Source organism: Atractosteus spatula, chromosome 9 (genome assembly GCF_055471065.1).
Source record: "Atractosteus spatula isolate fAtrSpa1 chromosome 9, fAtrSpa1.hap1, whole genome shotgun sequence".
Taxonomy (NCBI): domain Eukaryota; kingdom Metazoa; phylum Chordata; class Actinopteri; order Semionotiformes; family Lepisosteidae; genus Atractosteus; species Atractosteus spatula.
Genome location: NC_142714.1, coordinates 2,899,196 through 2,915,648, shown reverse-complemented (window position 1 = coordinate 2,915,648; position 16,453 = coordinate 2,899,196). Strand labels below are relative to the sequence as shown.

The 16,453-nt window shown below is 41.1% G+C and overlaps 2 protein-coding genes across 2 annotated transcripts in view; both read left to right on the top strand.

The window, feature by feature from the left end:
- cep128 (centrosomal protein 128) overlaps nt 1-3,272 on the top strand; it is a 57,614-nt gene extending 54,342 nt beyond the window's left edge. The window contains exon 23 of the mRNA XM_088925974.1: nt 572-3,272. Coding sequence (XP_088782100.1) covers nt 572-657 — 86 coding nt within the window. The 3' untranslated portion in view covers nt 658-3,272. The remainder of the gene's footprint in view (nt 1-571) is intronic.
- Nucleotides 3,273-8,459: 5,187 nt separating this feature from the next.
- dio2 (iodothyronine deiodinase 2) lies at nt 8,460-14,384 on the top strand. The gene is made up of 2 exons (XM_088925243.1): nt 8,460-9,065; nt 11,640-14,384. The coding sequence occupies exons 1-2, from the start codon at nt 8,847-8,849 to the stop codon at nt 12,171-12,173; spliced, it is 753 nt and encodes a 250-aa protein (XP_088781369.1). The 5' UTR covers nt 8,460-8,846; the 3' UTR covers nt 12,174-14,384.
- The last annotated feature ends 2,069 nt before the right edge of the window (nt 14,385-16,453 follow it).

The following is a 16,453-nucleotide window of genomic DNA, read 5'->3' as shown; positions in this document are numbered from 1 at the left end:
GAACAGTCATCAGGTGGGTGATATTGTAACTTTTGTTAAACTATGTAATATGTGGAATGTATTGGCTTTTCGGGACAGAATTTGAAAAAGGAAAGTGTGTGTCTGTGTCACGGACTGGTGTGGGTGATCCCTGCTGAAGCAGCTGTGTTTTAGGTGTGGCACAGATCTACATAGGTGTGGTTCAACGGCTTCACTATAATTATAAGGTCTAGTCTTGAGAAATATTTACTGTATTATTTATGCATTACTGATTAAAGGGTGTATACCACCAATACAAAATTTGTAGTACATATTAACTTTCCAGTATCTATTCTACTGAGCATTCAGTGAAAAAGTACTTTTCATACTCCAGAATACTGTGTACATTCACTTTCATTCCTGTTGCAGTTTTACAGTATATATGCATTTTATAAGTGTCTTGCTTTTTAGTTGGTGAATTTAGGATCAAGATATTATACACAAAACCTAAATTACCGCTGTATTGATTAACCCCTAACCTCTGTTTTCATCATTTACTGTACTAAAAATGTTGGGTTTCCTTCTTAATTATTTTTTCTCATTTTCTTCACAGCACCACACAAGAGATTGGCATCTCCAGATTTTGACAACAGCAATGAACAAGATGACAGCCTCTCAAAGGTGCAAAATCACATTTAGAAACAACAGAGAGACAGTTCAGTTTGCTTGCCTTTAAATCAGTTTTGGTATTTGAAGAGCAAGTGTTTTGTCTCAGATAAGGAACAATGTTTTTGTCTTCCATCTGGGCTAAGATGACATATTTAAGAATTTAGTGCTTGTTTTTTCACAACTCATACAAAATGTAATATCCATCCCAGTGTTGAAAGTGATTTAGGATTTGAGAGTTTCAGCATGATTAAGCTGGTCTGAATTTTGCTTCTTAAAGCAAGATGTAGTTAATCTACCTTGCAGGGGAAGAGGGGGTAGTCTAATGACTGTCTAATGGGATGAGTTATTTGCAGGTTGAAAAGCAAACAGAAATAGAATGTTATACATGTTTTAATACCTGTAAACATTTTTCTCTGTGGCTGGCAGGTATGGGTGAGGTCAGCATAAAATGAAATGAGTGAGGATGGAAATGTTAGAAAATCTGCAAATCAATTCCCTTATTCTTTCCACATTTCTGCCTTCTTCCATAGGCATAAACATCTGTTGGGGTTAGGGGGTTTCTTTCAACGGGTCAGGCTGAGCTCCACTACTTAGAGCTGACATAACATTTTCTATTGCATGTGGTCAATGGAATTTATACAATCCAATCTTTTGATCTTAGTCAGCCTAATCTAACATACAAAAAAAGAGATAACACACATGTTGCAGAAGAGCCATGCAAATTGAATACTGGTTGTAATATTTGTTTTCCTCTCAAATGCGTTATGTTTCTGTTTCCATAACAAAAATCAGGATTTCAGGTCTATAGCCGGGATTAAAAGTCTCAATGCTGTATGTTTCATCACAGGAAACAGAAAGGTGGTTCTAGATTACATTAAAATCATAATGTAGAATTATTTGCGGTGTGTTTAATTAGCAGTGATCTTCACTTTTTTTAGTTTTCAACTAGTTTTATTTCTTGATGTGAGTAGCTCTGAAGGAATAAAGGGAGGCCTATTTTACCTCCCAATGATAATTTTATACTTTAGGACTAATTTGTTGAATGTGTATTCTTTTCTACTAATTCTACCAAATGTGGTAAACAAAAATGAACAAACATTCATAATCTGATATACAGATGTATTTTATTGGAAATAATTATACCCTTTGATTTTGAAAGATTTTGTCTGCCAAACATCTTTTATGAAACATTTTGAAATGTATATAAACTTTTTAATACACAGGTTTCAGGGGGTGTTAATTAGTACTACTATAAAACAGAAACAGAACACTGAAGACATTGTTTTGTGTTATGCATGTTGTCTCATTACATTGAATTATTTTAATCTTTTTTCATTTTTGAGCTCTGTAACCCCTACTAGGTTATAATTCTTGCATTACTGTATAAGCTTTTAAAAATAGGTAACCTCAGCTTTCCTTAATGCTGACACTTTTTCAAGCATATGAACTGGATTTAGTAATGCAATCTAATGCGAAATCTGAATTGTCACTACATAAGGTTTCAAGGAATAAAACTAAAAATAGAGAACACATTTTAAAATGTGCACACGCTCCATTTGTGGACTGCATTGTTCCACCATTTGTCTCTGCCTGCTTGATTTCCATGATACAAAAGAATATACAGTAATCTTTAGATGATTTTAGGAATAATTTCAAGTATGAATTCCCTTTCATTTGGAAACAGTATCAGAAATAAAAAAGCCAACATAGCAAATGGGATACAGGTGCCAGAATGCGCAACTAGAAGACGAGCTGATTGGTTTCACACTTAAAAGGGTTTCCAAAGTGTTAAGTTTAAATCACTTGCTGTTTTAAAATACAAGTTCAGACCAGTCAGTTGATTAGGAAACGTTAATGGTTTATATAACCAGCTTTTTCAGTGGAAAGAACCTGGCCCAAATAAATCATTTTCTCCAAAGTACCATGTGTATGACAGGTATGTGGTAGCTTACTGGGAGAGGCAGAGCTTTCATCCAATTCTAATGCATTCCAGTTTTTCAAGATGTTCAAGATTAAAGGTTCTGTTTGAAAACGAAAATGTTAACATCAACAGCAGTTCTCATTTCAAATAGTGTGTTTAAGGTAGGTCTGTGCAGCTGTTGGGTTCTGGCAAACAGTGTGCCAGATAACACAAAAACATAAGACATAAAAGTTAATTGATTTAAACCAAACAAAGGATAAGAACGGTCTTTGTAGAGGAAATTAAGTGGGCCTGCTGTGGGTGTGAAAATGCAAATATTTTAAACTGAATCACTAGTTTGATAACATGGTGGTGATAAAAATTAATAATTGCCACATTACTTCTGATTGGTAATGATATTTTAAATCATAACCACATGGTTACTGGAAAATTAAGGAATTAAAACTATACAAGAAACTGGATGTGCCAAGACCAGCGATCAAGTACAATTCTTTTGTGCTGTCCAGCATTGCATATATCATACTGAATAACACCTAATCTCAAGTATTATTCTGCTGAATAATTCATGCAATTATGGCTGTAATTTTTTGTATTTCCATAACAGCAAGTGAGTCCAATGTGAATCACCATGTGTGGTTTTCTGTTTTCTTGAACCATACGTACTGTTGCATTTTTTGCAAGGGCGTTAGTAATTAAAAAATAAAACTGAACATTTATTATTTAAATCTGTTTTTGCTTCAGTTTGTTTTAATTATTGTTTGTATTTTTATTTTTAATAACTCAAGCTCAAGAGTCTATCTGTGCATGCAAGTGTGTGTATATGTGATATTCCATTATGTGGAGATCTATTTAAAACAAGAACATTAGGCTTTTCTTTACCCAAAGGCCGATATCCTGGCTTCTTTCACAATTGGCTTAATGCACTACTAACACCCAGATAGGGTTAGAAGGGCCAAATGACCTCCTCTTGCTTGTAATATTATGATTGTCATGTTTATGTCTTAAATGTTTTATTACTCAGATCAAGTCAGGGGATTTCAAATTGTAAAAAAGCATTACTGTTTACACTCTTGTACTGTTTTTTTATTATTCATAATATTTACTTAGAAATAAAAAAATGTAAACGTGTAAAATTTTAGGATGATAATTGAAACTAGTTTTTAATGCAAACAGTTGCTGTAATTGAATCCGTGTCACAGAATGCATTTTTATCTTTTTTTTCTTTGGAGCTCAAAGTATCTGTGGTACTCAACTCTTATAGATCTTTTGTTCTTGCAAAATGTTTTGTCCTGGTGTACCATACTTAGAATGTTATCATTTTTGGTATTTCTGTGAAATACTGCACGGTCAGTTTCAGAAAACTGGAGGCACACAAGAATTAAAAGATTGTATTCTTTCAGGATTATTTATATTACATTCTCAAATATTTTCTGTGGTATAGTTAACATGCCTTGCCCCTCTGTTGCCTGAGAAGTCATGAATAGACCTCTTAAGTCAAAACACATAAGTAGCTGGTCATGAGACACATTTAAAGGCAAAACAGGGCTTGTTTGTGCTATAAGGTTCTTTGTTCTATATATTGGTTGTGCTCAAAGGCTTGCTTTTTACATTTAAGTGTGAATCTGTTGTATAACTGTATCACATGGTAAAAACCATGATAAAATTTTTGCATGCAAATCCTGTTTTTTTTAACAAAAGCATAAATGACATAATCTGCAGTAGCCTAGTTTTATTGAGGTTCTGCCTTTGAAATTCATGACATTAGATACAGTATCTGTCTATTGTGCCATTATAGCTGGTTTCTGCATTACTTTGATGGGGTGTGTCTTACTCCTTAACTAGTTCTTTTTCCATTGCTCTGAATTACTGTACTGTTAATAAGTTAGTCATTTTCCCTTTTTATTAAAAAATCATCTCCTCTATACACAAACATAAGAGATCCATAACAAATCAGAGACCCATCTAGCATTTCTGATTCCTAGTAGTTATTTGATAGAATGATTGATCTTTTCTGAAGGAAGCCAGTGTATTGGCTTCAACAACATGGCTGGGTAGCTTGTTTCATACTCCCTCTATGCTTTGTGTAAGGAAGTCCTTCTTCTTCTCAGTTTTAAATGTACTTCCACATTGTCCTCTGGTTTGTGATTCACTGTTGATTCTGAGTTAGTCGGCTGTGTGGACTTTATTAGTGCCTTTGGGGATTCTGATCTTTGGTTCAGGTCCCTACTCTCTTTGAGGCTCACAAGGTTTGGTACTTTTAGCCAGTCAGTGCAGGACTTTGCTTTAAACTAGGTAATCTGGTTGCTTCTTCCTGGAGTGATTGCAGAGCAGCAGTATGTTATTTTTACTAGTAAGTGCAGACTAGAAATGTATACTATATTTTTATTGTGAGCTTACAAGTGCATTGTACAGTCATACATCCTAAAACTCTGTAACTCTTTATGTATGGATTTGTACTACATTTGCAATATATTTTTATTGCTTCCCCAAAGTTCCTGGAAGATGTGCATTTAAGGCTGGCATAAACACCATCAGTCTTTTTCATAAGTAGCTTCTTCAAGCTCAGGTTTTCCATCTTACATTTATATAGTTTGTTTTTGCTAACTGTATGTAACATTCTGCACCTGCCTTCATTAAATGTCTTTTGCTATACTTATACAGTTTTTGCTAATCCTCCTAATTTGGCTGTAATGTGCAGATGTGACTAGTAAAACTACCTATATGAGAATCTAAGTCACTTATATAAAGAAGATGCACGGTGGCCCTAGTACAGATCCCTGTAGTACTCCACTAATTACATTTCCCCAATTTCAACATTCACCCCTTAACTGTAATCTGTTGACTGGTTGTCAATCCAAATAGGCATTTCTTGGAATACCTACTGCCTGTAATTTGAAAATTATTTTTTTGTGAGGAACATTAACATAAACCTTCAAAAAAAAGTAACTACAACATACACATTGCATGTTCTCTGTGTGTGTGTCCATTACTGTTTCTTCTTCAAAGAATTCTGCCACGTTAGTTAGGACCTAAAAAAAAGATTATAAATCTGCATTGACTATTTGCTAGGATCCTATTTTCCTACAGGTGCAATATTCCTTTTCTCTGGGCCATTCTAATATTTTTTTACCTGAGCTTGAAATTCAACTTGTGTATTTGAATAAACAAGATCAATACAAGCATTTCCTCTTGTAGGTGCTCCAAGACAGCATCATTAACCATCTCTACCATTTCTGTTTCTGTTTCTGACATTCCAGTATATTTTTAAAGGCTGTGGGAAAAGCTGAACTCCCATTAAAAAAAACACTTCTTTTGCACATAAAGTATTAATGTAATTTTAGAGAGTTGCATTATAATTCATATCTGTAATAATTAACTGAATTACAGTAGAAAAGAGGCTGTGTACACACAGACTAGGCATGTGTATCCCTCTGATGTTATTCACCACATAAAGAAATGTGTGGTTGCATCCATTTCAGGACTCTGCAGAGGAATTTGTTTATACAGCTGATTATAAGAGAAATGTTAAAAATTGAAAAGCTATATACACAAAAGTGTATTCTGGGGGGAGATTTTTAAATTGGTTTGCAGCATTAAAACTGCAGTATATAGTGTTTCTGCACCTACAGTATGAATTATGAAATAACCTCTCACACCCCTGATCTGACAAACAGTGCCATGGGGTAGCCAAGTAGTGAGAACCTCAGTTGATCAGCTCATCTGAGGGACAACCCCTCCTACAGCAGTGAGACCAGAACATTCTGGTTCAGAGGGAGGAATACCACCTACTGGTCCACCAACACCAGCTAGAACAATAACCTGGTTTCCCTGGAGGTCTCTCAGCCCAGTACTGACCAGGCCCTGCCTTGCTTAGCCTCTGAAGTAGCCTCTTAGCTACAAGGTAGTAATACTGTTGATGCACCATAGGCAGGTTTGCCTTTTGTGTTCTTAACTTTGTGTTGCCTTGTCTTTTTTAACTTAAATTATTTCCATACATGCTCTGAGTGCCAAACGAAATGAAACTATAATTCTTTCTTTGGTGTGCTTTTGTGTATAAACCCCAGCTTCTTCCATAATCCACTAAATGGGAATACAGTGGCTCTTTGAAAATGTATTGAATGGGATTTCAGCAGTAATTACATCCGTGAAAATGTTTTAATCCTGACAGCAATGTACAACTCCATTCCATCTGAAATGCCTAAAATGTCTGCAGTATCGGTTTAATTTTTTTACCAACTCATCATTTTTTCCTCATCTTTTTTTCCCCGATAGGCTACAAAAGACGTTTACTTAAAAAATCTCATTCAGAAGTTAAAGCAATCAGAATCTATTGAAATGTGTTGCTGATTCTTTGTAGGGGGCAACAGTATCGATGCACTAGTGAAACGTTTCAATTTTAAAATGAAACAAATCTTTTGGAATGCTAGGGTAAGAGAACTCAAAAGGGCTGACGTATGGAAACACCTGCTTCGTGATTTTTATGGATAAGAATCTTCGTTCCAAGCCGTTGGTATAACTTTGGTGTAAGGTGCTGACATCTGATAAGAGAATTACAAGTCATTTTAACTCCTAGGTAGGTTCATACAGTACGTTGTCTGATATTCTGTTTACTCAAAGAAACATGAATGATTTGAAATAAGTCTTAAGATCGCTTTATTGGCCATATACAATTTCTTGTATTAGGAATTTGTCTTTTTGCATACCCCAGCTTGCTCCCCATGAGACACATAGACAGGGAGAGAAGCTGGGGGTCAGAGCGCAGGGTCAGTCATTTATAAAGCACACCTGGAGCAGTTGGGATTAAGGGCCTTGCTCAGGGGCCCAACAGAGTAGGATTCCTCTGCCGGCTGTGGGAGTTGAACCAGCAACCTTCCAGCCACAGGCGCAGATCCTGAGCCACAGAGCCACTGCTCTGCCTGGAAGCACAGCTCTTTATTTATGAACCCAAAGGGAATTCAATTAAATTAGTTCAGATTGCAAAATGGCACATCCCTGCTGCCCTTAGGTTCGTGGCCTTTTAATGTTCATGAGGATTGTTAAATTAACTGGTGTCTGTCCCAGGAGGCATTTAACCATTCAATACTTACTGGTCTCTATTATCAGAGAACAGTGAGCGCTTGTTCTCAGAACGTTCCTGAGGGCACCCAGGTTTCGTCTGTATTGGAATATAGCTGCTGCCATTAGCAGAGGCACCTGACAGCAAATATTTTTAACTTCAAAGGAGAAAAAAATTCTTGTAGGCTTAGCTGCAGTACTGTATATGAACTTGGAAAACAGACTCCAGAAAAACGTGTTCTGCCAGATTCTGTCAGCCTTGTTAGTTGTACGATTTTATGTACATTGAAAAGAGGGCGAAGTGCACTGGGTTTGAGAGGCTGGAGGGTGAGAATTAGGAAACATTCCGTAAACAAGAATGTTAAATTGATTCACTTCTTGAAAAAGAATCGGAAATACAGTTCACGTGTTTGAAAAGACGACATGGCTAAATGCACTTGCAGAGGATGTACCTGTGACGTGTATTCCTGAGAAGCCGAGAGAGACCTCGGCGCTTGTGCTGGGTTCAGTGACCCCTGACGATCCCCCCGCGGGGAGTCCAGCGCATCAGAGCTGAGGGAGCTGACGCTCGGTCCTGCTTCAGCCTCGCCGAGGCTGGAACGGGACAAACGCCCTCTTTCAGACAAGCCAAGCCCCGAAAGGTGGCTGGCTGCGTCATTTGAACGTCAGTCCGGCCCCCAGAAAGGTGCCTCGGTCTCCTCGACAGCAGACGTCTGAATGGGCTGGTCTGACACGATGCGAGGTTCCACCCTTCACCACTCGATTCCCTGCCCTGGCCAGGGAATGCCTTCGCCGTGACGTCGCGATCTTACCACAAGATAAGCCGCGAGGGTTATAGCAGAGCAGGGAATGATCAGGGTATATAAAGCGCAGCGCAGGAAACATTCACAGCTACAAAGGGGGAGGGGGGGGGGGAAGTTTGGCCACAGCGTGTGTCAACTCGGCATTCGCCGCTTCGCCCAATGCACTGCAGAGATAAGAATACTGGAGCCCCTTTATTGAGCTGGAGCTGGAGGGGAGAATATCTGAAGCGTTAAAGCCACACTAGCATTGTTAAACAAAAAAGGGAAAGGGACTTTTTTTTTAGAAGAGGTCTAACAAGAGCAACAACAGTAAAAAAAAAAAAATCAAAGTTAAGGACCTGTTCATCATGGGTTTGCAGAGATGAACTTTGAAAAAGAAAAGTAATACCTGACCGAAAGCGGTTTTTGCACTCTTTTTTTTGGGGGGGGGGCGCTACAACATGGGCATGTTAAGCGTGGACCTGCTGGTGACCTTGCAGATCTTGCCGGGCTTCTTCTCGAACTGCCTGTTCCTGGCGCTGTACGACTCGGTGGTGCTGGTGAAGCGCGTGGTGTCGGCGCTCAGCTGCTCGGGCTCGGACGGCGAGTGGCAGCGCACGCTCACCTCCGCCGGCCTGCGCTCCATCTGGAACAGCTTCCTGCTGGACGCCTACAAGCAGGTAAGGACGCCGCTCGCCGGCACCGCGCTGCACCTGGCCCGGGGACCACTGCCTGAGCAGCAGCAGGGATGCAAGCTGTCACTTTGTGTTTCCGAAACTTTCTCCTGGCATGGTCACATACTGACCCGGTACCTTCTAATTGAGAAGGGGGGGTTAATGGAAGGTTGCCTGTTGGTTGTGCGCTTTTGTTTTTGGTCCTGGAAGTAAAAGTTAGCTGCGTAATTTAAAATATTTCCTTGCGTCTTACACTGAATTGTCCGGCCGCTTCATTTATACTTATAGGTTTAAAAAACCCCCGCAATTCAGTTAATTAAACCCCCAACATGTGTCCGCCAATCCAGGGGTCTTTTTCAGACACCTGAAAGTTAGCGTCTTATTTTTCCCTGTAGAAAACGCTGGGTTTTATTTATTAAATAAAAGCACATATACACGCTTAGACATGTTTAAGAGGCATCGAGACCTGTTGTGTGATTAGCAGTCAAATTCAGTTAATCCGAATTCACAGAAATAGGAAATCCAGCTCCCAGATTTTTAAACCGCTTGTACTAGGAGGTTATAAAAATCCACGTGTTGCTCGGTGTATTCAGGAGCTGGGTTTCGGAAAGAGAGGGTCAGTTTATCACTTTGCCGGTAAATCTGATACGGAAGCTACTTGAGGGAAAAAAAGAGCAGAATCTTCTTAGAGTCTCGATTCAGAGAAGAACAATGAGCGCAACAACATTCTTTTCAGGTTTTCTGAATATCTGAGTCCTGACTCATGCGGCGTCTTTCAGCTTCACTTGGCTGGATCTGCTCCCTGGCTTGGCCGCAAGCTGTAACTGCACTCAGTGTTCAGACTGAAAGGAGACCCGAGCTTGGCCCTGGCGAGATACTTCATTCAGGATAGATCAGGGAAAGTGGAAATGTCATCCCAGTGACAGTGCATTAACATTTGGGAGAGTCATAGTAAGGATCAATGCTATGTATTCAGGTGTTTTTGAGTAAACTGAATTCTTCAAACACTGACCCAGCTTGTAATCAGACCCCTGACCCCATACATAATCTTTAAACTCCTGGATGGCCAGTGTGTCTGTGGGTTTTCATTTAATCTCGTCTCTTAATGAGCTAAACCGGCTGGTCACTACTTGTCCAGTTAAACAGATTCTCCTAGTTCTTCAAGTGCTTCTGCTTTAAAGAGCCCTTGAAAACCCTGCAGATAGACCAGCCCTCCAGGACCTGGACTGGACACACCTGAGCTAAACATTTATACACGAATGGACAATAGCACTAAGCACAACAGTCACAGGTCAGAAGCTACATGGTAAAATAGGAGCGGTCTGTCAGCTTGAAAAATATGCTTTTACTTATTTATCAGTACATTTTGTGCATCTGCACTCGTGCACACAGAGGTAGGACATGAATAAGTGAAAACAGGTTTGAGCACATTCATTCTGTGGCCATACAGAGAATCTGGAACATGTGCTCAGAGTTAATACTTAATGGTCTTGCCCTTTGCCCTAAAGCAAGGCTACAATACACTTTGCTCATTGTCTGGGCAAGATGAGCAGCCCATTCCTGGCTCGCTGTCTGTGTCTGAGGGTCCTTGGTTTAGGTGGATGCTTCTATAGGTTGCACATTTTTAACTTCTTTCGTGGGCACTGACTGGACAGGCCACTGGCAGTGCTGTTCTCTTGATTGGCTCTGTGGTGCACTTTTCTTTGCATGGAAATGACGAAACTGGGGTCCCACTTTGCATAACATTTCTTTCTCTTAAAAAGAATAGATGCTTTCAAGAGCAAAAGTGCTCTCGAAGTCCTGCAAGAGTGTTAGTGTGTGAAGCAGAAATTGCAGTTCCACTGCACTCCACCCACTGACAAACTGGTCCCCCATTTTAGTGCAGCTCGCAGAGAGTTAAGTGAGAATCGGCACAACAATCACAGTGTGAGAGGTGTGAACACAGCACAGAGCACAGCAAGGACAAGCAGCAGTGTGGGGCAGGGGCTCCAGTCTGAGCACAGCCCTGCTGCTGGACTGCTTAGCAAGGCACTTCACTCAGACTGGTTAACAGGAGTGGAAACAGGTGCCAATGTGAATTGATCTGGATAACTGCACAAAGGACAGAGGTCCGTCTCTCACTGCTCAGTGTACGTCACACTGCAGGGATAACTTCTGAACATTGTCTTGACACTTTCGCAACCTGCCATATCTGCATCAAACTGTTCGGCCAAATATCCACTCCTTTTCAAAGTGTATCAGTGGTCATCTGCCCGTGTGCTTTTGTCATACAGTAAGTATTAAGCAAGATAGATACTGCTTATCTTCTCTGAGGTTTAAAGAAACCTGTTAGACCGTTGTGGGATTAGTTGTACAATAGAAATTAAAATGGGATTCTACTTAAAAATGTTGATGAGCAAACAAAGATGATTTGTGGCTTTGCTTCAAAGGTCATTAAAGAAATAAATCAGTTTTGCACTTGACTGCAAGGTAAAGCTAATTAAACAGCTAAGTGGAGCCTGCAGTAGCCTGCCCTTTCCTGAGTGAGGCTGAAGTGCTGCTCGTGTGCCCGTGTCTGACCGGCTGCTCTCCCTGCCCCAGGTGAAGCTCGGCGGCGACGCGCCCAACTCCAAGGTAGTGAAGGTGCCCGGCGGCGGCAGGCCGGACGAGTGCCACCTGCTGGACTTCGAGAGCTCGGACCGCCCCTTGGTCGTGAACTTCGGCTCCGCCACCTGACCCCCCTTCATCAGCCAGCTGCCGGCCTTCAGGCGGCTGGTGGAGGACTTCTCCGAGGTGGCCGACTTCCTGCTGGTCTACATCGACGAGGCCCACCCGGCCGATGGCTGGGCGCTGCCGGGGCTGGCGTCTTGCTCCTTCGAGGTGAGGAAGCACCGGAGCCTGGAGGAGCGCTGCCAGGCCGCCCGCAGGCTGCTGGAGCACTTTTCCCTGCCCCCGCAGTGCCAGCTGGTGGCCGACTGCATGGACAACAACACCAACGTGGCCTACGGCGTCTCTTTCGAGAGGGTCTGTATCGTGCAGCAGCAGAAGATTGCCTACCTGGGCGGAAAGGGACCCTTCTTTTACAATCTTAACGAAGTGAGGCAGTGGCTGGAGCACAGCTATGGAAAACGATAGGGTGAGGGGAGGGAGGAGACTGCTGCGTTTCTGAACCGCTCCTGGAAAAGGAGAAAAAAAGGAAGGAGGAGCGCTTTCAGAACTGTTTCATGCCGCAACTCCAGAGGCTTCAGAGGCAATCTTAGAGCTCCAGAAGCAGCGTCCTGAGAGTACGTCAGTGCTTCGATCTGCTCTCAAACGATGGAACAGACATGCACGTTCAGAATACGGGAGAGGGGCTGGAGTGAGGCTGAGCTGAAACAGTCAGTGGTGAATGCAGAGCAAACCAAATGGTCAGTAGGGTTTTTTGGTAGCAGATATACCATTTTGCTAATATTGGTATTTTAACATTTTAAAACGACTTTTTTAGAAACCCTTCCCTTAAAAAAACCAAATTGCTGAACAGAAATGAAAGCACAAGTAACCAGCTTTTATAAACTTAATTTATTTCTATGAGATAGTTTTTGTACTTTTATGTCATTTTTAAAGCATTGTGCTGTCTTGTTTTTATGTACGAGAACTTGTATCGCGTTTATTTAAGAAGACAATCATTCCTTGCCTTATTCCCTTCTGTTTAGAGAAGTCCATAGTACTGTTTTTAATGCACATGCTTCACCAGCTTTGATAAACTCCGATGCACTCTACATTAATTATTCCAGAAAAAAAATTCTCAACTGAGTCCAACTACACACACACAAGTAAAGATAATTAAAGAATTTTAATCATCTGCTTAAATTCCTGAATACTAAGTAAAAGCGAAAACTTTCCAAAGTCCAATGGTGAACATCCCTGCGGAGTTTATGAAGTGTGCTGGTACTAAGGGGAATCGTTCTGACACTTGCAATGATAGAACTGCGGCACTGAATTTGAATGTATCTGAATTTAACTTGTATTGTGTATTATGGTGCTAAGGCTGGATAGCTACAAATTGCACTATGGCTGTATAGCCGTTGGAAAGCTCAAAGTTTTAAGAATTCAGGAAAAAAACCTTGATATATAAAATGAATACTGCAGAGAAGTTGGTTTCAATAGAACTGTCCTTTCCAAAAAAGTTGAATGTGGGTTTTGCCCCCAGTCTGGGGACAGGGTGGGATTTTCACTCGGTTATTAGAATCGAAGGCGGAAATTCTCCGGAGGGAGGCAGAGAGGCGAACCAGTGGCGCGTGCCCGGCTCTGAGCAGGAACCCGTGTGCGAATGAAGATCGCTGACGAAAGGGGCACTGGCTCGGTCAGCGGTTGGATGCCAGGCCACACGGTTTCCAGCCAGAGCGGAGCCAACGTGCCTGTGGTTGCGTGAGAACCGCTGTCCTGACACACGTTTCCTGTTCTCTCTCCAATGTACTGAAACGCCTTTCACAGGCTCGGTTTCATGTAGTGCAAACAACTGCTTATTTAAATAAATTTTTTTAAAAAAATGAGTAATCTGCTGCTTGCTTACAGTATAACAAATGAGCATGATGATGGTTACTTTGTTTGCAGCCTTTCGAAGCACAAAATTATTTTATCAGTAAACTGCTCCAGAAGTTACTTTTGAATTGCTAAATGTTGAAGAAAAAGTGAGCAGTAAGATTTTTAAATTTTAAAATAGTGCATTCTCTTGACAGAATGAATCATTACGTCGGTTAAATATGACTGGAAACAAGTCCAGTAGCATTTTCAATTTTTTTTCTTTGATTTTACTGCTGTGGCAGTTGGAAACAGGTTTTTACATGCGCAGTGAGTAATCGGTGTGGCGTAACGGTTCCTGGCTGGCGTCCTGCTCCTGCGGAGCTGTCAGTGAAGACCGGGACGCACAGGGGGCAAGACTGAACAAGGAGGTTCACCTGTCTCCCTGTGTCATACCCTGTCGCAGGAAGAAGTGAAGAACTGACCAATAGTGACTGTAGTGACCTTCGTAACCAGAACTCTGTGGCAAAGCCCAGCACCATTGCCAGAGCTGCAGGCGTGAATCCGCACGTGAAAAGAGGAGATTGGTTCTTTTAAGAGACGTGCAGGGAAAAGCCACACTCTGCAGAGCTTCACACAGCCCTGTCTCTGGCCAAGGTGGTGTCTGGGCCGGGTGGAGCAGCCCAGGGGCACCACTAGGACGGGCTCTGGCAGTGGCCTCCAAAACAACGCCTGTATTCCCACATCTCGGCTCATGACCAGGAGAAAGTATTCAAAATGTACAGGTACATCTATGTAAATTCACGTTAAGATATTAGCAGAATACAAATTACCTGTCACATCCTATACAGTTTTTATTTCCCTGCTAACTTACAAAATGTCATCTTGGCAAAAATTATTTCATGCTACAGGAACCAGCATAATATGCCATAATGGGCCTTTACACTTTGCGGATGGATGCAAATTAGGAATGTCAGCGCAATAAAAAGTATTATTTATGAAAATGTCGGTCAAAATAGTTTTGAGAAATATTTGCTGTGGCTGGAAACTACATAGTTTCATAATATTTCATATGTACAAATATATCAGGAAGAACGTGCATCAGATGGGACAACACACTTGGATAGCTTGTGCTCATCAGAAACAGCACTTTCCATTCTCTGTTCTAAATCCACTTTACTTTCCACTTTTGTCCTCAAAATATCCACTCTTACTTGATTGTCTGAAAAAAACTAGATTAACACAAGCGTGCAGAGGGGGTTTGACTGAGTAAGAAAGAAGTTAGACGTGTCTGCTTTTCAGTCTCAGCTGCTGACATCCCAGGTGGTTTTCATCAATCTAGGTGAAGAAAATTGAAGTCCACCATGCTAACCTCTTCTTCCTTTAGACATATTTTTTTTATTTTATTACACAGGACAGCAAAATTGAAATCCAAATGCAGAATATCTGTAGAATACTCCTAACCCTAGCTTTTACGATGTTTTTTATTTATAGTCCCTTGATTCGTCAAAGTTAACTGCCTGTGCCTGTCTGCTACTAGCGCTAAACCTCCACCTCCATGTTTCCTGGCTGTCTGTGAAACTGCTATTCTTTTCCATCACTCTGTGTGAGCCCATTGCTACTATTTCATGACACCAGAGTCATCTGCTGGTACAGTAGGCTTTATGTTGTGCATTTAGATGCCAACACTTCTGGGTTTTGGGTATAAACATATAATTATCTAGTCCTTTGATGTCTTCCGTTGAGTTTCTCTTTCTCTCTACTCCCTTTTCATCTCCATTGCTGTTCTTCTCCTTGGATTCCATGTCCTTTCACTCCAGTTTGAATGTTTTTGCATCGCCCGATTGATCTTTGCCTTAATCGTATCGCCTTCTCGTTTAGGGTGTATTTGATTGTATTGGTATGGGTAGCCTTTGCCATTCCGTTTTCAATAGCTGGGAAAACCAAACTCTGTAATGTCACTGTTTTACTTATCAGGATAGTCGACACACCTCAAAGCACCACAGAAAAATGGGAGCACAAGTGAAACACAGCCACACGGGCTCGGCACAAGGGCTGAGTCCCCTTCACGCACGGCAGGAAGTGATCTAACCAGCACAGCACAGTCAGCGAAGAAAAGAAATGAGGTCTGGAGATGACGTACAGCAATAACCTCACGGTGCCCCGAGGCAGCTGAGGGCTTCCACAGCTGGAAAGGTGTGGTGGGACACAGACAGCTGTGGTGTTCTCGAGTCTGCGATGTGACAGTGCGTGGACAGCATGGTAGATACCGGTGCCCTTGGGCTGCTGTCCTCTGTAAAATGTCCTGCTGTGTGAATCAGTACAAATGTAAGTCACTTTGGAGAAAAGTGCCAAACCAAAAAAAAAAAGAAAAATAGCACTTCATGAGGCACCCTGAAGAACAGCACCCTTATCCACCATTCCACTATGGTGCCAGAGAAATTTGTTTTCTTTATGCCTTCAAAGAGCTCTTGAGTTATTCAGAACTCTTCCTCTTGGATTTGGGGTAAAAGCTTTGATGTTCATAAAGTCTCCCTGATGGGCTAAACTACCTCGTTCTTATATCTTATTGTATAACTACATTAGCAAATGCTCAGAAATCCATTCCAAAGCAAGTAATTGATTAATATACATGTCATTCTTATTGTATACTGGAGTAACTTACTTATGCATTCCACGGCCAGTTCCACATGGTTAAATTAATTTGGTTTAAATCTTCATTGTAAGCTTGAGACCCAGATAAAACTGCATTTAGAAAAGCCTTTGCCTTTATGAACTTACAGATCTCATGCTGTTTAGTGATACAAATGAGCTGATTTACATCTACTCACATAAGCAAAACAAGCTTACATGTCAGAAATACCATTTTTAAAAATGATTGTTCAAAAACAGAAACCGGTCTTCCGTCTACTGTT